Source organism: Heliangelus exortis, chromosome 10 (genome assembly GCF_036169615.1).
Source record: "Heliangelus exortis chromosome 10, bHelExo1.hap1, whole genome shotgun sequence".
Taxonomy (NCBI): Eukaryota; Metazoa; Chordata; class Aves; order Apodiformes; family Trochilidae; genus Heliangelus; species Heliangelus exortis.
In genome coordinates, this window is record NC_092431.1 from 9,400,977 (window position 1) to 9,427,868 (window position 26,892).

The 26,892-nt window shown below is 37.3% G+C and overlaps 1 protein-coding gene across 6 annotated transcripts in view; it reads left to right on the forward strand.

The window, feature by feature from the left end:
- The window catches only part of ACOX3 (acyl-CoA oxidase 3, pristanoyl), a 26,635-nt gene extending 3,852 nt beyond the window's left edge, over positions 1-22,783 (forward strand). For 4 of the 6 annotated variants that reach the window (XM_071753397.1, XM_071753400.1, XM_071753398.1 and 1 more), the window contains exons 4-18: positions 553-624; positions 1,983-2,072; positions 3,531-3,674; positions 3,957-4,045; positions 11,570-11,666; positions 12,064-12,246; positions 13,482-13,604; positions 15,211-15,331; positions 15,817-15,936; positions 16,577-16,690; positions 17,356-17,471; positions 19,453-19,627; positions 20,090-20,157; positions 20,865-20,951; positions 21,508-22,783. In XM_071753397.1, coding sequence (XP_071609498.1) covers positions 553-624; positions 1,983-2,072; positions 3,531-3,674; positions 3,957-4,045; positions 11,570-11,666; positions 12,064-12,246; positions 13,482-13,604; positions 15,211-15,331; positions 15,817-15,936; positions 16,577-16,690; positions 17,356-17,471; positions 19,453-19,627; positions 20,090-20,157; positions 20,865-20,951; positions 21,508-21,627 — 1,719 coding nt within the window. In that variant the 3' untranslated portion in view covers positions 21,628-22,783. Of the gene's footprint in view, positions 1-552; positions 625-1,982; positions 2,073-3,530; positions 3,675-3,956; positions 4,046-11,569; positions 11,667-12,063; positions 12,247-13,481; positions 13,605-15,210; positions 15,332-15,816; positions 15,937-16,576; positions 16,691-17,355; positions 17,472-18,653; positions 18,816-19,452; positions 19,628-20,089; positions 20,158-20,864; positions 20,952-21,507 lie in introns of all 6 variants that reach the window. The other 2 variants (XR_011727746.1, XM_071753399.1) reach the window with 2 other exon arrangements.
- The last annotated feature ends 4,109 nt before the right edge of the window (positions 22,784-26,892 follow it).

Consider the following 26,892-nt stretch of genomic DNA (forward strand, 5'->3'; position numbering starts at 1 on the left):
GAGGATGGGATTCTGTTAATCAGTTGCTCCCTAAATGAGTCTCTCAGAAAGAATACTTGACTGGTCAAATAATGTTAGTTGAATTAACTAATTATTCACACAGCAAGGGAGGGCCTGGGAATTTCAGGTTTGTTATGTGAATAACAATCTAGGAAAAAAATGTTACCTTTAAAATCATGAGCTTGTCTGATCTCGAAGCAGCTACCTTCAGTTCCCCATCCATTTCCAGTAAACAAACTAGAATAGTCTTGAGATTTTACTCAAGGGGAAACAAGTAACAGCAAGTGGAAAGTGAGTTCATGCATTTTTAAGAGTTTGTGATGAAAGCTTTTAGCAGGTTAATGCTGTGAAAATATCAGTCCTCTGAGAGGTCTTGACAAGATCAAATCCTGACTTAACTCCTCCAGCTGTATTCTAAGTAGCAGCTTACTATGCAGCCTACTTTCCCTGGTATCTTTAATGGATATCACTGTTACAAATTATTATGCATGCACAATTCATGCTTTCTGTCATGGGATCTCTGATTTCTTTAGTAATTCTCTGTTTTTACAGGTATTTGGGGGTGCGATTTTGAGTGCTTCTAAGAGGTTTTCACACCTTCTGGAAAAGGTTTATAACATGGAGGTAATTTATTTATTTATGTAATAATTTGTGAGAATTTGGTACCTTCAGAACTGAGGCACCACCTGCACCCTTGCTTTGTTTTGATCTCTTTACATACCGAAGTACTCCTAAATAATGAAAGAACAAGGAGCAGATTGCAGCACTGAGCCCTCATTATCCTCGCTGCCGTTATGCCACTTTCTGGATCTGTTCTAGGTTGTCCAGGTTAACATGCAGGCAAAGTATGGGAACTTCTCCCAGGAGGCAAAATTGATGACACTACACCAGTTTAGTCTCTGTTTAAGTCCATTAAAAGTAAATTCTAGCAAGTTTTGTGTGCTTACACACTCCAACCTCACATATTTACATCATACACTGTGCAATGTATTTGCTTGCCATAATGTTATCAATATTCCATTCTGATGCTGTAAAAAGGAAATTAAAATGTCTTAATGTCTCAGAAACACCACATAGAGTCCAGTGGAGATTCTGAACCAGGTGCCCTGCAGAATAAGCCTATCTGATACAGAAGGAGAAAGTCCTACACTGTCCTTCTTGTGCCATCTGGCCATGTGGGGAACATTCATTCTTAGGCCTGATCCTTTTCGATTTTGCAAGATACATATGCAGAGTACAGCCAAACTGAGCTTCTGCTGCTTTTGTTCTTTATCACTCTTTGCCAATCATTCACCTTGTTTGCATATTTAAGTTTTTGAAATTTTGTGCTTATCTGTCTGCTTGTACACAGTAATATACTTCCACGTAGCTCTGATTTGATATTTGATATCCCACAGAAAGGCCTGAGGATATGTATTTGTCAGAGTAATTTGGCCAGAGGTTTAGTTTATTTTTATACTCACTTGGGCTTTAAAAGTTTGCTACTGGACTGGACAAAGGATTCCAGTATTCTCATTTCAGCAGCAGCAGACTTCAAGCAGGCAGCATTCCCATATGCTGCAGAGAGTCAGGTGTATGCATATATTGATCTAAGTTTTATCACCTTCAGTAATGCAGAGTATTCCCAATTTTAAAAACTCACAGCCTCAGTCTTTCTCTTCCTAACTTTAGGAGTTCCTAGAACTGCTTGTAATGCAAGCAGACTTGCAAATTTTCACCACATAATAGTTCCCTCAGCCTAGACAGCTGAAAACTTAGCCAGAGGATGTAATAATCTGTACCTGCCTGAATGAGTCAGCCATCAGCAAGGGAAAAAAGATCCTGTTACCCTGCTGCAGGCGTCACATCCTGTCCTTAGGGCTGTGCTTGGTTTCTTGTAATTGCTATTTTACTATCCAGTATTTGCAATCATTTTAAAGTCTTACCATTTTAATTGCTGTAACTAAGTACTCTTGAACCCTGGCTTATGTTTTGTTATTTAGATTTTTGGATGTTTTGCTCTGACTGAACTCAGCCATGGAACAAATACGAAAGGTATACGGACTACTGCTACCTTTGACCATAGCACTCAGGTCAGTCCTTAATGCACAGGAGTAATGTTTGACACTGCTAGACCTTATTATTTGATAACAGGGTAGAATTATTCAAGGATTTGTTTGATTAATAAGAAAGAATTAAGTTTAACTTCAAATGTCAAAAAAAAAATATTCAAATACTTATATTGGAGGGAAGAGTGTTTCTGGGAAGCCCTGGTTCAAGAAACCAGAAGAGACAAGGTTCATGTATTGTGGGTGCCTCAACACAGAGACAAGTCATTCTCCATTAATTTGTAACAAAAATAAATGGGTTCCTGTAAATAATACAGCTAAGGCTGGGAATTTCAACAGATGAGTGTGCTCCCACACAACTTTCCAGTGTTTTCAAAACAGAAGTCTTCTGCATTAGTATTTTAGTTACTATAAATCAGTGCATTTAAGGCACAGAATACTTTTTAAAAGAGGAAAGTGAATCCATTCCAGCAGAACAAAAGACAAGAAACAGTTGTTTATCATAAATCAATATTTACAATATATCCAGAAATTTCTGTTTTCTTGTAAAAGTAGTTAATTTAGCTTCTTATAAAAATAAGGATGGCATTCTTCTCCCTTGTTGTGCCCCTTGAGGAGTAGTTGGATGGGCAAATTAAATGGTCCTTTGTCTTTAAATGTGAAGGCTTTATATATGACAATTAGGATTATTTCCTGAGGATCAGAAAAAGAAATAACTAGACTGTTGGAGAGACTGAAGGAGCAAAGTAAAACTGCTCTTTCCATTAAGATACTGCTTACTATTTTTTTTTTTCTTAAATAAACATTACTGCTCAAATAAATTCATAAATATATAATAAACTAATTAATCAGCAATAAATTAAATCCCAACTTTCTTAAATCCTGTCCTAAATCTCTATTAGGATCTTGAAGCTCTGAGTTCAGATTTCTTTTATGTCTATTAAGCACTCTGTTTGGAACCTAAGCTATGTCTAAATTTCAGGATGCATGTATTCTTCAGAATTCTCACTCCTCTTGTCCCCAGCTGTCAAAAATGGCAAGTGTGCTGCCTTTGACACTGTCAGCCTGGCTTCCTTTCCACAGAAAACCAATTCAGAGGAAGGTGGTCCTTGCACAGATTTCAGCCCTCACAGTCCCTCCTGGACACAAAGCTCAGCTTAATCAAAGATCTGGGAAATGATTCTGCGTCCATAAATTTTTTTTTATTTTTATTTTTTAACTGCTTAACCGAGCAATTAAAAAGTTCATCTTTTTCAGCTCTGAATTTTCCTATCTACGTATATTTTCTCCAAAGCTGAACTCAGGATGAGTGCAACACAGCTGTTGGGAGTGGAGTACAGAGTGAAATCCTGACAGATAATGGATGTTTTCAAAACATTACAAGGTCATGGGAAAAAAAAACAAAACACACACACAAAAAAAGCTGTGTGTTGATGTTTATGATTTGCTACTATCATTTGCTACTTTCTTTCCTGCCTACAGGAATTTATCATCAATACTCCTGACTTTGAAGCAGCAAAGTTCTGGGTTGGCAATATGGGGAAACATGCCACTCATGCAGTTGTGTATGCCCAGCTCTATACTCCCGATGGACAATGCCAAGGATTACATTCCTTTATTGTACAGGTATGGTGGAAATACTGCTAATCCTTTGTTTGTTTGCTTGTTTCCTTTTTAGGGGGAGCAAGTTCAAATTAAAGACTTTCTATTATGCTGCTATTTCTATCTGACCAGCAGATTCTTTACATAATGCTTTCAACATTTACTGCAATTGTAACATTCTACTGGTTTTATATGTTTACTGATTTTGTGATCATTGTACAGCGTGTGTTATACTGCTAGTTTTCTGCAAAAAAAAAAAACCAAACTGAAAAACTGAAAATAATGGCTTATTTCACTTTTATGCAGCTTCGAGATACGAAAACTCTCCTACCAATGCCAGGTGTGATGGTAGGTGACATTGGAAAGAAAATAGGACTGAATGGGTTGGATAATGGGTAAGTAAGTCCATTAGAAGGAGATGGGTTTAAATTGTTAGTATTTCTAAAAAAAAAAAAAAGCCAGATTGAAAAACCTTGATTTTCAGTATCATCTGTATGAATAACCATAGTCTTTCTGGTTCTCTTACTTTTTAGAATATCAAGTGCCACTGTTAAAAACTCCAGGCATTCTCACAGTCATATATTGCAATAATAATAATGAAAACAAAAATCCACCATTAAGTTTTGAGTAAAGATTTTAATCAGAATCTCCCCCTATTTGGGTGTAAGCCTTTTAAGTATTTTTTCTGTTGATTTCTAGCCCACAGGAAGGCTAATGGAGATCCCCAGGCAAGATTTATTGTGAGTAAAGATGTAAGATAAGTGAGACCCAGCAGAGAAACTAGGTATCTTGTTTAAACCATGGGGTTTCTAGACTAACCCTGTTCACTGCAGAAGAGAAGGTTTGTTACTTTTTTCCTGTGTTCTCTGTGCACAGTTGAAATGAAAAATTACAGTGAGAAAATTTAGGATGATTTCTGCATTAAAACAGCTTTTATATAAAAATTTTGATTTAGCCCCCAGTATGAGATACAAAGCTCTGTGTAAAGAGCTAAAAAGAGAGAGACCTGAAATAGTAATGGGGGAGACATCTGGAGGAGGAGTTAACCTCAAATTTACTTCTTTCTGCTGGTGCAGTTTGTTACAGATATATGTGTTCGTTCAGAATATGCCATTGCAGTAAACAGAGTATAGGCATCCTAAGATACCCTGCATTCAGATGTAATGGCTTTGACTGGCTTTCCAGGTCATAGGTGTTGTCTGTACCAGGCTTCTCTTGCTGTCCCAAACAGCCTATCATGGCAAATATAACATTAAATTCTATGCTCATCCACATTGATGCTCTATTGCTTGAAGGCATAGATGAAGGAAAGAAAAAAAAATGTAGAAATTTTTTGGAGGAAAAGTATGAGAAAAGGCCTGGGAAAGAAGAGGATTTGGGGTTTTGGTGGGTGTTTTTGCCTTCATCTGCATTACAAAGTAGTAGCCACCAGATGGCACAGCAGCATGGGCCTGAGTAAGCTAAATGTAATTCAGTTTTATATTTCTGTAGAAATGTTCAGAGTCTGGTGTTTGTTCTTAATTTACAGCATAGTTTTATGCACAAGATATGAAAGAAGGAGCGTGTGCTTGTCACATAAAATTGGAATCACAGAAAGTTAGGGGTAGGAAGGAATCTCTGGTGGTCATCTAGTCCAGCCTCCCAGCCCTCCCTGCCAGAGCAGGTTCACCAGTAGCAGGTTGCACAGGATGGGATCCTGCCAGGTTTTGAATGTTTTCAGAGACAGAGACCCCACAACCTCTCAGGGCAGTCTGTTCCAGTGCAGTTCTGTTACCATTACTGTAAGGAGGTTTTTCCTTACCCATTGGTTGAACCTCCTCTGTTCCAGTTTGTGACCATTGCCCCTTGTCCCTGGACACCATGGACAAGTCTTCTCCCATCCTCCTGGTACCCGCCTTTATATATTTATGAGCACTGAGGATGTTCCCCCTCAGTCTTCTCTTCTCCAGGCTGAACAGACCCAGCTCCTTCAGCCTTTCTTTGTATGGTAGATAAAAAAACCCCAACATTTCTGGGAAAAAACAACATTTCTTAAAATATCAGTAATAACAGAATAATCTGAAAAGGGAATCCACATAATGCAGCCTGAATAAGGGATCCCAATGACTTTTGTTGTTTGGGTTTTTTTGAGGGGGAAGGTATGTGTTAATTCTTGTTCAACTACCATAGACACTTGGTTAAACCAGATATATTTCCAAGGAATTACACTCAGGAAAAACAGTCAGAAGGAAGATCAGAGTCTGGTATCTCTGGTAGAGGTGTCAGATCTTTCTGGGAGAAATATTGTTAGCTCTAATTATAATGATGGACTTTGGAAATCTGAAGTTTTTTATTAGCTGTTCAACAGTCTTTCATACACAATTAAAATGTGATTCATCTCCACACATGCAGCATGCTAATGCATTCAGCATGTTCTCAAGCAATCACTGAGGCCAGATTCAGTTTTCTGGATACTGAAAACAAAAGAACAAAAACCACCCAAGAGAAAGTGGGTAACATGGACTTACTGGGCAGAAAAGCACTAAATGGTATAAAAGACTCTTTTTTTTTTTTTTTCCCCAGTTTCTGAAAGCCCTCATTGCAATTCCTTATATATTGGTGAAGATGACATACCTCACACAACCTTCAGGCTGTTACAGTTGACTTTTAAATGATTAATTAATTTTTATTATTTTGTTACTATGCCAGTATCAGTGCCAATAATATGTTAAGATTCTGCTACTGCCAGTTTAATAGTAGAGCAAATGAAAGTCTAGTCCTTCAAAGGTTGTTTGTCTTGTAATATTTATCCTTTTTGCTCTTATTTGGACTTTGCAGTGGCTGCAGTTACTTCACTAGGGAGATAGGAGCTGTAGTACATGGTTGAAGCCTAAATAGTCTCTTGGAGCTTGATTTGACAATCTGAAGTGGTAGTTCAGTGATGATAATTTCTATGCTCAGCTTCTTTGGTTGTTTTTTTCTACTCCCACACTGCCTGTTTCATTGTGCTGGGACAGACAGTTGTGGAGCTGTGTAGGGGACTCAGCTGGAGAGCTGGAACTGCCTGAAAAATAATACGACCAAAAAACCACAATGATTTGGCTGTCTTCAAGCAGATCATTTGTCAGGTCTGGTTCACTGCAAGGACACAGAAAAGGCTGGTCCAGTACAGGGATATGAATAAGAAAGCAAGTGTAGAAATCAGTCCTATGTCTCAAATAAGCTTATGCTTGTTTCATGTTTTAATTTTCCGGCAGTCTCTTACCAGAGTCCTAAACAAAGCAACTGTAAAATAAATAAAAAAAAGTTTAAAATACTTGTATTATCCAAATACTGTACCATCAATCCTGGTGAAGAGTGCTGCTTTCACAGTTAAACCAAGTATTTTGCATACATCTTGCTTATTTGCTATGTAAATCAAAATTGTGATGTTTGCTGTGCAATCATTTATCTTTCTGTGTTTTGCCCTTTTGACTTAGTTTCTACAGTCAAGGTTAGACAGACACTATGTGGGTATGTACAGTCCTGTGCACATTGCTAAGGAGTGCTACTGCCTTGTTACCCCCAGGTGCTGCAAAACTCTGTAGCCATCGCCAGGTCACACTGACAGGCACTTGATGGTGGTAATGGGGAAAGGTAACTTCAGATCTGGCTGTGCATTTTTTTTTATCAGCTACAGAGATACAGCCTCACATCTGCAGTGAAGTTCAAACACTTTTTTCCCTTCCTTTATTCCTAAATCAGCTTTTGACAGTTACAGGAGGTTGCATATCCAGAACTCCTTCCATGACTGGCACTTAGACTATAAGAACTTTAGGGTGAGTGAATCTTTGTGTGTCCATGAAATCCATTAAGATAGGATTAGGAGGCCTATAAAATGCTGTGTTTTTTTATCATTGCTATTGAGTGTTAAAGTAACACTCTTGGATTAGAAACTCAGTAGTAGAAACTAGAACTAAAATATGGCCATGCAGTTTTCCCCAGCTTCTCTGTAACTCGAGTTTCTGTCTGGAATATGTTGCTGTTTCCTTTCCTCTCTGAAGTGTTATTCTTCCCAGGGTTTACTGTATCCCATAAACAGTCACAAGATTGCTTGACTCACAGCCTTCCAGTGCTGTTCACCTGCTTTCTGTGTCTGGCTGGAAGGACTGAAGGAGCTATCAATGCACCATTTCTAACACAGTCAGTAATAAAAACTGTCAGGAAAGGCATCTGAAATGTACCAAAGCATCTCTGAGCTATTTGTACTATAGGTGACAGCATATTAATTTAGCACTAGCAAAAGGTCTTGCTCCAGCTGCTGCTTTTTATCAGCATTACTGCACTCCAGATGAATTATGTTGCATGATTTAAAATCATTCAGATAAATTTTACTTGAAATATTCCCTTAACTACTGGCCAAAGAACTCAAACAAGAAAGCTGCTATTGGAATAGCACTTTATTCTTCTCAGCTAATCTAGGTAGGAAGCTGTGCAGTACACCTTTCAACCTGTAGGCTACATGATGCAAAATTGCGTGTTGCTGTAGAACCCTATGATACATATTTAAAGTATTTAAAGTATTTAAAGTATGTCTTTCTTGCTGAGAGGTTCTCAGCTCAGTCACACTGTTTGCTATGCAGAAGAGGCCCTAAGTAGAATAGCTTTCAAACCTATGGTCTTGTCATCACTGTGTGAAATGTAGCCATTTTCCAAACTTCCTGGTACATGATATCCCCATGACTCTATACACAATTCCATTATTGTAGGGTTTTTTCAATTCTTGAAGGGGATTTTCTACCCTAAATGCACTGACAGATGTGATCCATGCCTGTTCATTATGCTTTCTAGGTAATAACCATTAGAAATGTGATCACTGGTTTCATTAAATCTTACTATTTATTTTAGTATGTTCCAATATCAAGTTCAAATTGGCCAGTATGTCTTAACGGTTTCAAATAGTGGAGTTCTTGGAGAAGAAGTGAAACAGGAGTTGGCAATGATCTCACAAGATTGCCTGACCCCAAGATCCTGTAAGGTTCTGCTTTTAGTTTCAACACTGGTGCTTATAGATAATATATCTTATTCTTTACACATGGGTTTTTTCTGTGTGATTTTTAATTGCTATTTCTTTCTTGCTCGCTTCTTAAATTTTTTTCTATCTTATATGCAGCAGCTTACAGAAAGAAAACGCAATAATGTATCTTTAATGGACAATATAAAAAGGAAAAATCTAAACTTAAAAAGGTATTTGAAATAATTTTGATTTTAAGAAAATAGATTGTCATATAATGATTAGAAATTACTTTTCTATTCACTAGATTTGAAAAAAGTTGTAAGAAAGTACCTGTGGTTTTAATCAATATAATTATAGGTAATGTTTTATGTGGTACAGAATTATCTACATTATATTATGTTGGACAGATTATAATAAAACTCCCTGTGAAATTTTCCATTCTATCCAACAAAAAAACTTTACCTAGATTTAACTGTTTGGGATTGCATCACAACAGGTGAAAGTGGGTAAAATTGTTTAGGTCCTTTTGGGAGGTATTTAGTTTGGCACACATCTGCCACTTGTTCAATATTAGTATACTTGAATTTTCTAAAAATAGTTTGTGAGTATATAGATTTATATATCAGTACTTTTTTTTTTTTTTTTTTTTTCTGCTTTTAAGAACTCCAGAGTTTCAAGTCCATATCAGTATAAATAATTTTATATAACTGTACAGCTTTGCTGAATGAGTTGAACAAATCACTATAGTGTAAAACACAAAAGGACAAATTGCCATCTTGTTCATTGTCATTACTACCATGAATTTTACACACAGGACTAAACATACAAGTATGTATTTGTAAAGAAAACCCTAGGAACTGGAGCTCTTTGCAATTTCTTCCTAATCTGTGTCCCAGAGATTTTATCAGCTCTCTGTTGGATCACCTGTTTAGTCTGATTTATGATTCCAGTTTCTATCACCCTTTTAGTTTCTTTAAGATATTTTGGTTTTGTCTATGTATCTTTTCCTACTTTAGAGGGATACTTTGTAGACATCCCTGAAGCTCCCTTACTTGCATTACTCAAATTCCTTCTTAAAATTCTCAGTTGCTCTAATGGCTTATGAAAAACAGCCCAAGCTGAGCTGCCAAGGTGCTGTGACTGGAAGGTATCACATAAAGATAAGTTTTCTTCAGTAGCAGGTGTCTGCCTCACTGTTGGAACACATCTGTAGCTTTTTGCCTCATCTGTGCTCTTTTGCCTATGTAAGCTCTTAGGAGGAAGCACCTTGTAGTTCTATGGATGTACAGTAACAAGGAAAAGAGAGTGCTAAACTAGGGACCTAAACCTTGTGACACTGTAATTAAAATATTGAGTAATAATAATTAAAGCCACTCAAGTTTGGTCTAACATGCATACTACTATTGCCTAAAAATATTGAAATTGCTATACAGTGTTAGTTGTGATGGATTTTATTTGGGATGTAGGGAGCAGAGAATACCAATTTACAAAAGAAAACTGTTTTGAATTATATATTTTTTTATTTTCAGTGCTACAAAACATATTTACAAAGATGGCAATTAGATTTTTTTAAATACTGAACTTGCCTCTGTTACACAGTGGTGTTGCCTCACCAAAGCTGGCACTTAATAAAGCACTCTTGAATTAGGGCCAGTAAGCAGCTGGTTGTTGGCTAGGATCGCATGCTGTTCTCTGTGGCTAAGTCCAAAAATACTGTGTACCTCTAAGGCTGAATAAATTCACAATGCAGATATGTTTCCTTGGAAACACCGTGTAATTTTAAACAACATGCAGCAATGCAGCCCTGATGTAATTTATTAATGTGATAGACCTGGCTCTCATGAGCATTATTAAATAGATCAGCCTGTTTTGGCAGGAAAAATGAATTTACTTTGGTTACAAATGCAGCTTTTCAAGTGCTATTAGATACTGAGATATTAATGAGTGGAGTTGGTACTGCTGCTAGTGTGCCAAGCTGCATTGCCCATTTGGGTGAAAGAGTTCATGTACCTTCTTCCTGAGTAATATGAATACTCAGGACACTGTTTATTCTGGGAACTTCCTTCTTATTGCTAAGGGTGCCACAGTTTAGAGCAGGTTATCTTGCTCTTCCTTTTTAAGGAACAGAAATCCTAGCTGGAGTTTAAACAGGAAAATTCTCCAGTTAATTCCTTCTTAGGGCATTGTTTCAGCTATGTCCTCATTTAAATTACAGTGTGATGAATGATCCTCACAGATCTGTATTTTAGGCTCATAAAAATATCTAGTGTTTCTGTTCCAAAGTGTTCTGCAGTCTGGAATGAACTGACAGCACTTCAGTGGAGCACATGGTTCATCAGAACTGATTGTAGCAGGAAATTATTAACAGCCAGAATGTTCCAGTCAGGTACCAAGCAGGAGAAGGAAGTTGCCCATCTTCCCAAGTTTCTCAGTAGCTGAGATATGCTAAGTGACTTACCTGAACTCGTGCAGATAAGAATTCAGTCTCTGGGCTGTTGGTGAAAGTGTCTCAAACTGTATGTGAACTCTAAAAAGTAACCTTACCTGTCCCTGCCCCCAAACAGAATACACTGCTCATCCTTCCATAAGTTGTTTATTTCCTTAATTATGATGCTGCTGAAATGTGTTCAGGCAGGTGAGGTGTTTGGATCTTTTTTGGAAGAATTATCTTTTTGAAAAAAAAAACAAGAAACAAAAACAAAGCACAGAACAAACTGAAGAGCTGCAGCAAATAGTTTCCTATCTTGTATTTCCTCTGCTTCCCTGAGTCTGAACATGGATGTATCCCCAGGCATACTCTCCTAAAATTGCCCACATGGCTTGACAGGCAGTGTTTTCAGTTCACTGGCATGCCTGAGATCACTGTGCAGTGGTGGCCTTGTGACCTTTTTTCTATAATGTAGTCACAGAGGATTTTACATTGTTTGTGTATTTCTTTAAACAGATTTGCTGTGTTCCACAATGTGAGGATACCTAAAGAAAACATAGTGAATATAGCTGGAGATGTCACAGCTGAAGGGAAGTACTCAAGTTCAACCAAGGTATGAATCAAGGTTTTGTTTCATTAATACGGTTCTTTAAATATACAACAGTAAGTAGGTTAAGAGCTGGAGCATGTTAGGAAGTACTAGATACCTGGACGTAAATAAGGCTGTTAAAGATCTCACATAAGGTAGTCAGAATGCTGGTTTTTTGAATTGCCTTTTAGAGATAACTCACCTTACTGATTTTACTGACTTCTTGCTCTTTGCACTACCTCAGTGCTCACAAAATAATTTAGAAATTCAAGTCCTGCCTGAACACCTTATCTGACTTTGTCAAGAAATAAAATTGGCCAATCCTCTGGGCTGCTGATCATGCTACAGGAGCTGTATCTTTCTGGGAGATGTAAATGAAATGTTAGCCTCACTTTTCAGCCTGTTTCTCTCATTCATTTAGGATGCTAAAGAGCGGTTTAGTGCAGTTCTGGGATCCTTGTCCAGTGGCAGAGTTCTGATCACAGCAATTTCCACGACCAATTTAAAGCTTGCCTTATCAATAGCCATTCGCTTCTCTGCAGTTCGCCATCAGTTTGGGCCAACTGATGATGAAGAAATACCAGTTCTGGAATACCAAACACAGGTAAATATTTTGGAATTCGTATCTTCAGACATTTATGTAGTGAAACTCAGATTCAGAGCCACTAGATCAGAATAGCAAACACTGAAGTTAGTGAAATTAGAGTTGACATTCTAGTCTGTTCCAACCCAAGACCTTCTCCTGGCAAGATCTTGGAACAGCACATCCCAAAATATTCATATTTCCCTGAAGTATCAAAAAGCATTTGACTTTTATAATAGTAACCTTTTCAGAGAAAAACTGTCTGCTATGCACGTGTGAAAGTACTGCAGATGTAGAAACTATTTGTTTAAAAATGTCAGTGCCTCTTTTGCTGCTATGCTAATTTTCTTACTGCTATGCTAATTTCTTGCTGCTATGCTAATTTTTTTTTAGCCTCTAATCTTTCTGAGTATAGAAATCAGTTCATTGTGGTGAAGCCTTAAGATAGCGCTTACTTGGAAAGGAATATAACCAGTATTTATCTGCAGATTCTGGAGATGAAATAAACCCTTTTGCTCTGAAAAAAGAGAACAAGAACTTTAAAAGATTTCATGAGTTTCTGCAAACTGGCACAAAATGCCTTCTTTCCCCCTCTTCTGGATAAAGCAGGGTCTCATTTCCACTGTTCTTCAAGTTTCTTAATTTTTCTGTTTTGACTTGTTCTTCAGGCTGTGCTTACTGAACCACATACTCTCTTCTTGCTCTACCACAAAAGCTTTCTGAAGTAATTTCTGTTTTCCTTCAGGGGCTCTGAGTTCAATGGTGCAGCAAAAATGCTTTTTTCCTTGCTTCCCAGCCCTGGCTTTTTTTTTTTTTCAGAGAATGGACCCAGCACTAACATACATTCAACAATGAACAAGTAGGTGAAACAGTGACATCCTCTGCCATGTTGGTACTGCAGAAATATATGAATCATGACTGGCCCTGGCTTGCCAGACATTATAGTAATACAGGGAAAAAATATGATTGGTCCCCACAGCTTCAGTGAACTTTAGCACTGGTTTAGCAGAATGTTTATCATGAATTCATAAAATGCATGGACTAGAATAACATAACTGTAGCTTGTGTATAGAGGAGTTAGAATTAATTTTGTTTATAGGTAATTATTGTTAAGGTTTCTTCTCTATCAGGCAGTTTTTCAGCTTGTTGAACGAAGTATAAAATGGGTTGGTTTAATGTTATATGACAGTTACATATATATAACTGTGAAATAAGTATATCATTGTGCAATCAAATCTATTTATTTTTTATTCTAGCAATGGCGTCTTCTTCCTTACCTGGCTGCCACGTATGCCTTAGATTATTTCTCCAAATCCCTATTTGAGAACTTTGTGGAGTTTTATGCAGGCTTATTGACAAAGCAGAGGAGTCAGAGACAGGTGAGATAATCGCATATTCTTCTTTGCTGAATTCTTACTATATTAAATTGGAAATTGTTAAATGAAGTACCTACTTAGAAGTCTTAACCCATTATAATCAAGAATGTTAGAGCAATGTCTCAGAAATATGGGACAGACAAAGTAATGATTAAAATTACATTCAGAAAAGCATGGAAATTAGTTTTGATGGCATGGTTAAAGTTTTACTGGTTTCTGTGGGATTTGATGTGATGTTCCCTTGAACAATAATTATCATAAATATATGATGATAATGCAGATTCATCTTATAACTACTGTAAATTATACTGCAGGGGGCATTTATCAAAGACCTTCTGAAATTAGACAATTCTTATTTCCTTCACACACTGTGTGAGTCTGGCTTGAGTTTGCAATTCATATTCATGCATTAGGATGAATATTTTTGGAGAAAAAAGTCAAAACTTCCAAGTCTAACTGCTTGATTTTTTTATTCACAATCAGAACACTGGGAATCATGCCTTTACAGAAGAAATTTGATCTATCTGAGTCTGTACAAGGACTGATTCTCAACCAAAATACTGCAGAATTGGAGAGGTTATAGCATATAGATTTTATTTATTTTAAAATGTTTTGAAAATATCAATTATTAGGGCCTGCATGTTAGCTGTATATTGTTCAGATCTCACTTAAACATTCAGCTAAAATAAAGCTCATGTAAGAGTTGTGTAATAATGTCTGGGTATTCAAATTTCTCTTTTCACAAAGATCAGAAGATCTCTTCTATTTTATTTAACCTATATATTTTATCTCTGGATGTCTCCAGTGGAGTCACTAATCTTACACAAAACAATGGCTATTAGAAAAAAAAATTGTGATGGAAAAAAGTCTAATTGTTAATGATGTAATCCTTATGAGGTCCTTTTGTTGTACAGGAGATCTTGAAAAAAAAAGGCAAAAAACCACAAAAAAATCCAAACCACCAATCAAAAAAAACCACCCACAAAAAAAGAACAACCCAACCAGGGACTCTACTCTTAAACAAGTTCTGGTATTATCCAGAAATTGTAATTCCAAACAGATTTTTAAAGAAAGCCAACAGAGTTAGTGTTAATGCAGGCTACTGTGATTCTCTGGAAATTGAGAGGAAACATTTAATTTTTTCTACTCTGCAAAACTAATGCTTGGAAAATGGATGAGAACCATGTAAGGCAGTAAATATTGTAAATACCCTTTGCTGATGAGACAGAGGGATTGCTTATGTCGCAGAGGGGACAGAAGCTTTCTCTGGTCATGCCACCTTCAGCCACCTGCCTCTCCATTTTTGGAGGAAGAGGCTGGGAGGCAGTGCCAGCTGGCACATATCAGCTATGATGAACCTATGTGTTCATTACTTGGAACAAATTATTACTGTCCTATATAAGACAGTGTTGAAGGTTTTTCAGTTGTGGTGAGGATTTTGTGGCAGCAAATATTACACTCTGCCTTTACATTAATCTCAGAAAATTCTCTGTATGTTTTGCCAATTACTTATTTCTTCATTAGAAAGCAGTACACATAGCTATGGCTTTAACTGGTCACAGACTTACTTCAAAGAAAAGTTATTACTTGTAACTTGTTTCTCACACAGACTGATTTGGGGCGTGAGATTCATGCTTTATCTGCTGCCAGCAAACCATTGGCTACTTGGACTGCTCAGCAGGCAGCCCAGGAGTGCAGAGAAGCTTGTGGAGGACATGGTTACCTGGCCAGTAAGTTACAAACCACTGCATGCACTGATAGGAACAGAATGGCTGCCAGTATCTTCTTTGGCTGATGTTGTGTCATGGCATCTGAAATTTATCAGTATGTTTAGAAGGGGTTTTTTCCTCATATCCATTTTCTAAAGTTTGTTTTATACCTGATACCACCAAAAAAGGCTAAAACTGTGCCACGTCTACACCAGCATTTGGACAGACTGTACATTCAGTGATTCAGTCTCAGTTCCAAAAATAAAGATTTAGACTTCATAGATGAAAACCTCATCTTGTAGTGTGAGTTCCACTCTTTTCTAAAATCTTTATGGCATATTCATTTTTGTAAGCTAAACAGTGAACTTTCATGCTTGGTTCTGGTAACAGTAGCTGCACATGCAGGAACAGACAAGTTTTATTTTGTCACAGAATAATTATTTCATCCCTCTTAGCTTCTATTAATACATTTCAATTTATTAAATTGTGCACTTGTTCTCATTAAGTGAATCGTCTGGGTGAAATCCGAAATGACAATGATCCAAACTGCACATATGAGGGCGATAACAACGTCCTGCTTCAGCAAACCAGCAACTACTTAATGAGCTGGATGAATTGCATAAGAGGTAAGTTTTCATTGTGGAATGCTATGGTGGATCCATCAGCGTGTATTTAATGGAATTAGGAGACAATTTCACACTGAAAGGAATAGAAAGTAATTTAATCACTGTATAGAGCATGAATAATGTGCTGCAGACTCCGTCATATGATACATTCACAGTACACAGATATTCATTGCAATATTCCTGCTCCCAAGTCATGCAGAAGTTAGCTACATGTTTTGCCATGCCTAATCCCTGAGAAGTGAAGTTTAGTTCAATGGAACTGCTCCCAAAGTCTGGGTACCTTCTGCTCATTGTATTTGAACAGTTCATATCACCTAACTTTGTAGCAGGATGAATCAATACCTTTTGTAGTTCACTAGATAAATTATTTTATTTCAATTTTCTAGTAGCAGGTTTCACCAACATCCTAAAGAATTGGAAAACTCATCTGTAGGCATTGAATTTTATGGGGCTGATAGGCCATGATATCAGGTTTTTCAGCACTTGTCCCCATTTGGCTGGATTAAGCGGAATAAAATAAATATTATGGCCTAATTGGATCTGGCCTATCAAGTGTATGCATGGCTTTGTAATAGGATGTTAGTTCCAAAGAATCTGATTTACTTTCTCATAAATACTTTCTTTTCCCTTGGTATTTCAGATAGAGGTCCCGTTGAATCCCCTTTTGGAACAATAAACTTTTTGCAAGACTACCATCATATCCTTGGCTGGAAATTCACAGCCATTAGTGTTGAAGATTGCATGGACTCCTCAGGTAGCCTTCTACTGTTCTTAAGCTGATTCTAGAATCTTAAATTCCTTCCAGAGGAAAGCATCCAGAGGTTGAGATTCAACCTCTGCTGCTTATTAGATACTTGTCATATTTCTAGTTCCTGACTTTCTTTGTATTACATGCATTTCAATTTACTAAGAACATAGTTTACATTTCAAAATATGTCCTATTGTCTCTATTCTCAATTGTGGAATGGAGGATAGCATCAGAAATTTTTCTACCATTAACATTCTCTAAAATAGCATTTGTGATTTGATTTTTTTTGCCACCATGTTGTTTTCAAGTGAAATTGTTGCAAGGGACATTCAGTGCCTCTACCTTATAGCAGTAGGGCCAATCCTTGTATTATTCATTAAGAAACTATGCAAGTGCTTTGGAAATACACTGGAATGGCTCAAAGTGCATCTGCTTTTGACAGTTGCTTGAGGTTGCATAGAGAAAAATTAGTAATACTGAAAGAAAATTTCCTGCACTGTGCCAGATGTTGTTTATTGCATCTGCAGCAATGAGTTGTCATGTTAATGGACTGATTTGTTAACACTTTCACTTTTCATCTTAGTTAACAAAAACAGGCTGTAGTAGAACCTGCATGTGACTTCTTGCATTATGAATGTGTGTTAAGAATTTTGGGTTTCTCTCTTTTACAGTTCCTTTAGCAGCGTATCAGTGGCTGGTTTGCTACCTGCTCCGAGAAAGTGACCTCAAGCTGAGCAAGGAGAAACAGTCTGGAAGAAGTGATTTTGAGGCAAAAAATAACTGTCAGGTAATATTTACTTATTTCATCCAAGTTTGTCAGAGCCTGTTAGTTTTGTCTTCTTGTGTCATGAAGTACAACTTCCTCAAGCATAAAGCAGCAACTCAAATAAGTGATAAAGTCTAATTCTTGTCCATGTGCCTGGTATTGAACATGAGAGCAGGAGGACATTACCATCAGCAGAAGTCTTCCAGGGTGTATTTCCCTTCAGAAAAGCTGCAGGCATGTGCTGGGTGATGCCTGTAACTTTGATAACACAAATTCTGAAGACTAAATATGCTACTATTAAATCTAGTGCAGCATCTGATTATTACATCCCCATCTGCTCTTGTGGTCAAAAACCTTCCTCTGGCAGGTAGGTAAACTAGATGACCTAATAGGTCTTTCTCCATCTCTAATTTCTGTAGTGCAAAGTACTCATGAAAGATACCAGACTGACAGCACTGTATCCTGAAAAGGAAACAGTGACAATCTGTGTATAACAGATCCACTCTCCCCCCCAGGGGGTTTTAACAGCTAGGAATGGCTTAATTCCAAATTTCAGTGTACATATCAAATTCCCTAAATTCTGCCATTACCTCTTTGGGAAAAACTGGCTCACATCTAGGGAAGGAACACTTGGCATTTGTCACTCAGGAGAGGTCTGTTCCCAGAAAAAGGTCAGTGTCATTCATCTTACCTCTAAGCTCATTCAAAAAATATCAGGAAGGAATATTCAACTCTGCACCTAGAAAGAGCCAGCCTGGCTTCAACAAGAGATGCTCTGTGAGAAACCATTGGTAGAGTGGAGGAAATCTTTTCTGGTTTTAGTGTAAAAGCGGCTTATTAGAGAAACTTCTCCAAGTCACATTCAGAATGGGAATTGCTATAAAATCAAGTCTAATTGCCTGCCAGTTGGCCAGCTCTCAGGGCACTGGTGCCAGTGTGTTAACACAGAGAGAATGGTTTGCACAGAAGTATGGAGGTGCTCTTCTTTGTGTTAAAATGTGCTAAAATTTAAAGATATTTAGGCACACAATTGTTTTTGAGGTAGGCATTGATATGCCATAGGTCATTAGTTTCTTTCCCCCTAAATTCATCTTCAGAACAGCAGGATTGTCTTTTTTCAAATGGTATGCCTCAAAAACATCTGAAAAGTATTTATAAACTGTGTTTTAGAGATATGTATGTATTTGATTTAAAATTTTCCAGGCATGGAGAAGAACATTTCTGTCAGCCCGGTGGGTCTCTAGTATGTAATATTTGTTCTTGCTGTGGGAGATCTGGAAGAGATTCCTAGATTATCCCTAGGTTTTTTTTGTTTGGGAATAGATTGATAGAAGCAATGCAGAAGTGCAAGCCAAGATAAAGAAGGTTATAGAATTATAGAGGAGAGAAATTGGGAATTAATTCTTAAATCTTCTTTTTTTCTGAACATACTGCAATGTATTGTAATCCAAAGCCAGAATCCAGTCATGCTAACATGATCAGATTTTTATTTATTATTTGAAGGGACTGTAATGAGTTTTCAAGAAGAAAAAAAACTTGGAAGATTATATCCTCTTTTAAAACTCCACTTAATGCTAAATAAATATAAATTTACCTTTATCTTCTTAAAGTTCTATGGGTTTATTAATGAAACAAAAGTCAGCAAAACTGATTTTGTGTGGTCTTTCTGATGTAGTTATTTAATCCCATGCAGTGTCAAACTACACTGGTACCAGGCATGCAGCATGTGCTACCTATGGATTGGTACTGGAGAGCACCCAAACTGGAACCCACTGGAAAATGTTATTTCTAGGACACATTTCATGACTAACATTTGCAAAGACATTTTAGAAAGAATTTTCTCCCAGAGTTTCTGCTTAGATGTTCTTTAATCTCAAGCTAGATCAGCAGATCTAAGTCAACAAATCTCTATGAACTTCAGCAGAGCAATGCTATTTTGTACCAGCTGAGCATTGGTTCCCTGTATTTTATTACTTGGTGTCCTTCTTTTCTGTCTCTTAAGGTGTATTACTGCAGGTCATTAGCCATTGCTTTCATTGAACTGACAGTCTTACAGAGATACCATGACTATACTCATGATCCCAACATACCCTCTACTCTGCAGCCAGTGCTTAAGAATCTCAGTGCTCTCTATGGACTCTGGTCTTTAAGTAAACATCTGGCTGTGCTCTACCAAGGTAAGATCAGCTTCCTGAATGTGCTGTGCATGTGACTTGATAAATGTCCTTACTTAGCAGAATGAGAGAATCATTAGGATTTAGATAAGAGCATTATCATTCTGGATACAAAATTTTGAAAAAAAAATCGTTTTCAGGACCAGGAATCTGGAGTGACAAGTTACCCAGTAGGTTCTCTCTTAGCTCAGAGATCATGGAGGGTTCACAAGTTTTGCTGTGTCCCAGTGCCTGGGGTGAGAGGATGCTGTTGGACAGCAAAATGCTTTGATGTAGTTTGTTAATGCAAAAGGCTCAAAACGTCTCAGATTAATGGGTTTGCAGTCACCTCATTAATGAAAGACAGTTGACCAAATTCCACAGGAGCATCTGTTTGGTCTCTTGAATACTGAACTGATAAACTCTTTTTCAAAAGGATTGTATCATTGTAATCTTAACTGATATAAGCTTCTTTGTAATTTGCAGGTGGCTATGCTTCAGGTGAGCAAGCTGGTAGATTTACACAAAATGCTATCCTGGAGCTCTGTTACAGGGTAAATCTTCAACATTTCTTTTTGTTATGGAATAATAATATTGTATAGACATACTAATAAAAAGGGGTATTTTATTTATTCTGTACTTCAAGGGGTAAATTACCAGGGTATTATATTAATAGTTTCTCAGTAACTTTCTGTAAATCTTAGTAAATCATTGAGCCTGAATCTAGTCCTACTATTTTATTTAACAAAAAAAAAAAAAAAAAAAAGAAAAACAATATCTCTTACAAAATAACACCCAATCATTTGTGGACTTGCATTTTGATTGGAAGACCAGTGAAATGGTGCAGTCCAGTTCTATTTATTTCATTATTGTGTTAGCTCATTAATTTTTTTTCTCAACACAAAAGCTTTTCAGACTGGATTATATTATTTGCAGGTAAGCAAAACTTCAAAGAAGAATCTGGATGTTACATTTTTAAAGTTCAAAAATACATGTTTGTGTGTGTAGACTTTACCATCTTGGCTAAAATGTGTTTTAAAAGCAATAAGGAAAGAAGAAAAACATGTAAACAGAAACATACAGTCTCTTTGGAAATTATCCCATCATGAAAAACCAAATACATCTAGACTCCTTATTATGGATTTATCTTGAATTACCAATATCTGGTACTTTGTGGAATTGAGCTTTGTGCTGGTCTGTAGTTCATAGGAATCCATAGACAGTGGCGGTTACCAAATGTATATATTTCATTTTTAAACAGTTGAAAGATGATGCAGTTGCCCTGGTTGATGTCCTTGCTCCTCCTGACTTCATTCTCAACTCTCCCATTGGTAAAGCTAGTGGAGAGGTAAGAAAACCTATTTTAAAATCTGTCAATTTTAATAATTAAGAAGGATATTGCCTCTAAATAGCCATAATACATTCAACTTCAGTTAATTATGAACTGCCAAATATTGCTAAAACTTTATTTTTGCAGAATTTACTTTCTATGTACCTTTTTTTTTAACCATTCCACATAATATTGCAAATTGATTAAGATAATTCATTAAAAGTCTGGTTTCGAGACAGGAGTTTCTTATGCTCAGATTGAATAGTTCACACCTGGGAGAGAGGTTGTGCTACTTTTCAGTAATGTGTTGAAATGTGAAATCAGATGTGCATGAGTCTTTTCAGACACAGTCTCCAGCTTTGACAGAACAAAGTCTCCAGATGTCTGCCTTTGATAATACAATTCCTGTCAAGTTGAAACCAAGAAATTACAGAGGTTACTGGGTTTCTGCTCATATGCCAAGGATGGTCTAAATGATTTAAACATGTATCTGTTGTTTACAGTACTTTTAGATTTTGCATTTTATCTTTGTATTTATTATATTAATTAATCCTTTTTTATTATTATTTTACAGTTATATAAAAATATATGGGGAGAGATTCTTCAAGGCAGCAAAGCTCTGAACAGACCTTCCTGGTGGGCAGAATTTTGTATTAATAAACCTGTTATGGGCAGGCTGAAGTCAAGATTATAAAACAACTTGTGAAGAGGCTGGAGGGGCCTGAGATGGATTCTGTATTTCAAACATCAGGAGGAAATGAGACCATATGTCAAACAGTGAAAATGAAAGATTTTCACAGAGAAGTGCCAAGTTTCAAAATAACTTTGCAATCAAGTCCAAGTTGGTCTCAGGGACTGTTAGCATAATAGTGACAGGGAGCTAGAGCAACACATCTGCACACTATTCATATTTACTCAATTTAATACAAAAAAATGAAGATCACTGCTTTGCAAAGTTTCTATAGAAGGACTGATTTGGTCAGTCTCATGATTTTGCTTCTACATTACAGAAGTGACATAATTTGTAAAAAAATCCCACCAGGCATTATGAATGAATTGAACAAAAGTAGAAGAAAAGGGAACTTAAAGAAAAAAAGACAAAAGACATCAAGAACACCAACAGTGATAAACTCTAATAAGGGATGGGAGTAATTTCCAACAGTCCCTTTGAAGTCTGTAAAGCTATCCTGATTTTCTTCATATGCCTCTGTGTTAAACTACTTGATTGTTCTTTCAAATTAGGAGATGATTGGGATTGTAGATAATCTGTCTTTAAGTGGTGTATAACTCTGTAGATAAAATTAATTTAAAATACTCTTGCATACAACTATTTAAAAAAATTTATGGAAATGCAGACTTTTAAATCTTATTATCTTATAACCAAATCTGATCAGTTATAACATTTTCAATACTGCAAAACCAGTATCAAGCCTGGAATACACTGACACACAGAAACTGCTTCCATGTTTTAGGTCAGAATATACTGAAATGAATTATTACCAATATGGTTTTATAAGAATGTATACAGTGACAGTGAACGCATTATAGAACGTATCAAGATATTTCTTTAAGCTATATTAACTCAAATATTTTTATTCAAATAGACCAGACAATAACAAAGCTTTGAAAATCCAGAATATTTTCTGTTCTAGTTATGCTTTGAAAAAGAGATCCAGTTTTTCCTTTATTGTATGTATGAAAAGAAGGACTGTTAAACCTAATTCCTGTTGACCTTATTGTTGTGAGTGACCCTCTCAAGCCAAAGAGATTATTAGCTAAAAAATTGAGTGTTACTTATGGCCAATCAGGGATGAATTATGGTTTGGACTATTAAATACATATGATTTCAAGATGTGTGTGTTGAATTTTTCTTGAGCAGAATCAGACTCTTGTCCTTGTGGGGTTTTATATTTTCATTTGGTTTTGCAGTGTAAATATATGAAAGTTTGTAGGTCTTTATTGGCTGCCACAATGCCAAAAGACCTATTTATTCTCTTTTAGCTGTTTTGCCTCTTTTAATGATGTCCAATAGGTGGCATCATCCCATGGGAGAATAAAAAAAAATCAATACAGCTAAATATCTGTCATCAGATATTCTGGAATCATGGAGTCTCATGATTACCTTCCTCTATTTCTGTATATCTACAGGTTTCTCTTGCTTGCATCTGTGCAGACCTGAAGGAAGTCAGAGCACAGTATGCCCAATATCCAGTGGGAACAGCAGGATCTCTGGCAGTGAACAGGGAACATGGGGATGTGATGCCCTGTGACATAAAATGCAGAGACCAGTAGCAGTGATCTATCACTCATTTCTGTCACACATTCTGTACTATGAGTTGATAAGCATCATTATTTCACTGTTTTACAAGCTTGCAGTTTTGAGGAGCCTCACTTATGAGCCTCACCATTCCTGCCTTCTTCCTCACAGCTGGGAAACAGAGCTGGATATAAATCTTGCATATAAAATGTAAGTCTATTTATGAGGCCTTTGTAGCCCAGAATTAAAAACTAAGGTAATTGGCACCCAGCTTAAGCCACCATCATCCAAAAGCAACCCCTGAGAAATGAGCTGTGTCACAGTAGTGCAGAACAGAAGGTCCAGTGAGCAACAAAAATACCCACCAGACATGACAGGATAAATGGGCACCTCTCTAGAAATATAACCTCAAGCTGTTCCTGCTAATCATACTTCTTATAACTATTTAGTCAACATCCAAACTCCATGATAAAAGCTGAGCCCCTGTGTGCTGATAAGGACTGCACAAAGTGGCAGAAGAGTGGGCTGGTTGTTCTGAAAAGCTGCTCACTTCAACTGGAGAAAGCCCCGCCATCTCCACGCCTGCTGTTCTGTGGATATGGATCCCCCAGAGCTGTTTGTTTTCTGCAGAGGAAAGCAGACTTGCACAGCAATTTCTGTCTGAAAGCCTCTTTCCCACTGTAATAAATGATTTATCATTCCTTATGCCAGGCAGTAAGTTTCTCTTCTGTTTTCTTTTAATCATGTATTTACTGCCTCAACATGTTTTCAAACCTGAGCAGTGATTTCCTGCTGGCACGTGCTCTCAGTGTGACCCCTCTGTCCCTCAGGTGCCCTGTGGACACCAGGCAGTCCTGAGGTCCCTCTCCTAGCACTGCACCTCCACAGGCCTCAGCCACCTTTGATATTCCCCATTCTCATTAGCCTGAGGGCAGGGGAAGGCTCTGGATGGTTGTAGCTGGGTCACTGACCTTGAGAGCAGTAGAAGCAGAGGAGGAGGCAGCAGGAGGCACCCATGTGATGGGATAATCTGAGGGATGCAGCCAAGGGAAGGTCAGGTGTGAGCACAGCAGGGCTGCCCACTGCTCAGCCACTGGGAACAGAAGCAGAAAGCTTCACTCTCCTCCAAGCAAGTCATTGTTTCCTTTCAGAGGCAGAAGGAGAGATTAACACAGTTTTTGCTGAGAGCAACATTTGTGCTGACTACTTTACCCTTCTCTTTTCCAAAGTTTTGCAATCTGGTTGCATTCATTCAATGTTCCCACTGCATGAATCTCTTTTGACTAAATGCAGCTTCCATTGGGATTTTTTTTTCACCGTCTTTGTCAAAGAATAGACTGGCAAGTGTGTGGCTTGAACAATTCCTACTGGATTTCCTGAAGTAACTGTACTTTTTTTTTACATTTTTATTTAAGAATTACGGATTTGCAGGAGATTCCAGCAGCCCCACACTGTCCCTGTGCTTCTATCCCCCTGCAGAGTGCACTTCCCAACTCATTTCACCTGCTTGTCACCTCTGAACTTGTAGCTTTGCTAAAAAAATCATTTTTGCCAAATCATAGAATAGGCATTGTTATTCCTCCTTTTCAAAGACTATTTTTGAGTTATAAGTTTATACATATAAATTATAAGCTTGTGGAGAAAATGCCTCAATTCACAGTGGCAATTGTTTGGAAGGGTAATTTCTTGCAGTGTATGTGCCATGGAGAAATAACTAGGAGTTAGAAAATAGCTCATGGAAGGACCAACCTGGAGATCTAGTTTGGTCAGAGCTGTGACAAAAACATGCCTCATGGTCTCAACAAGTGATCCATGGGCCAGGAAACCTTCTAAAGCCTACAGAGAAAAGCAGCCCTACTGCCAGGATTCCGTGTACATGTGCATGTACAGCACTGGCCCTACCACCTCCATAAAGTCTTCTGGAACATCCTGCACATTAGCAATGGACAACAACTGCCTGAGAGGGAAACCTCTTTTAACACTGCAATATGTTATTTTTGTAAAATGTGAGACTCAAACCAGGAATCTACAGACAGACATTCCCTATGGCAAAAATATGGAGCTGTGATGATAAAATTTTTCACAATGAGGCAAAAAAACCCCACTCAACAAATAGTTCTGCACTGTGTTTATGTGGTTTTATCACTGGGATGTGATGAGATACTTTCCAACCCTTAGTAACCCAGGAGGATGTTAAGCAACATATATTATGGTAAACAGTTTAAAATCAGCACTCATATAACTGGCAATAAAAAGTTGTGAAGGCTCAGCTGGGAAGACTTGACTGGCCTGCTCATACTCATTTCTGGTATATTTAAGAGTATCGAAGTATTCCACTAGAACAGAGTTTGCTGGACATTATACCAAAATTTTCAAAGGACAGTGAAGTGGTAAACATGGTTATAGAACAAGAAAAATAATGGGAAGCCTGCAGGTGAGAGACTTCATTTAATAAATTAATTAGCATCTATTAATACATTATATGTAAATCAGAAATTTTATAGACAGACTTTTCAGACAAAATTGATTTCATTCTTGGAGGATTTCTCAGGAATTCTCTAATTCTGTTTTTGGAATACACGTGACACACAATGTGTATATTTACCTCTTCAGACACCACAGTGAATGTTACATGAGTTACAATTCAGCATTCTCTCTATCAGTAAAACACATTTTATCTGGATTATGAACTTCCTGACTGACAAGATCTCAGAAAGGCTTCAGTGGACAAATCATTGTGTATGTTTTAGGGATGTTATTAAGGATAATCCTAGACCTGCCACTGCTTATTATTTTCCTTATTATTACTTCCAGTGAGCTGGAAGTAATTGTAAAAATCTCTTCATTAAAATGTGCAGAATTGATGGACTGGTAAATCAAGGTGAAAATGAACTTGACATAGTCTGAAATGCTCAGTAATTTTAAATCAGCCTGGGTTTGCTGCCCCAAGTATGCAACAGCTCCTTCAAAAATACAGGGATAAAGGGAGATGTTTGTCATTCTAGGTCAGATGGATCTGAAACCAGGTGAATGCTTGCCTCTCCTCACTGGCTGATTGCTCTCAGCATCAACTGAACTCCATGGATGTGTTTGGGACACAGTGTCTCCTACCATTTTTTAAAAGGCTATGGGGGTGTCACAGGACAAGTAAGAAAATGTGATCCTTACAACCTTGACACAATCAGAGAATTGTTTCTTGTCCAGCTTCAGTTTTTTTAAAACAAGCACATCCAAAGGAGACCCATAAAATTGCAGTCCTGCCTGGGAAATGGAAACTGTGTGGTGGAGAGTGAAAATTTCTACCAATAATTCCATTCCTGCACTCAGAAACCGTGTGCCAGACTCCTGCTTCCTGGGGGCACAAAAGAGCAAATGATGAAAAAAAAGAGCAGCAATAGTGATTGCAAAGTTGGACAAAGGTGTGGCATAACAGGAAAATATACTCACTCTGCTTAGCATGTCAGAGAGTAGCTTAAAATAAAATGGGATTACAGCATTATGGGCTTGTCCAAAAGTGGAAGAAAATGTTGAATGTCAAAACAAATCTAAATCTAATTGGGAAGAGATGTAAGGAAAGCATGTGCATATGCACAAATGATATGAGATGACCAACCAACGTATAGTTTTGTTATGTGCTCTACCAAGATCCTGTAAATCTCCTTTTCAGAACAGCTGGTATCATTTGAACTGCCTACCAAAAAA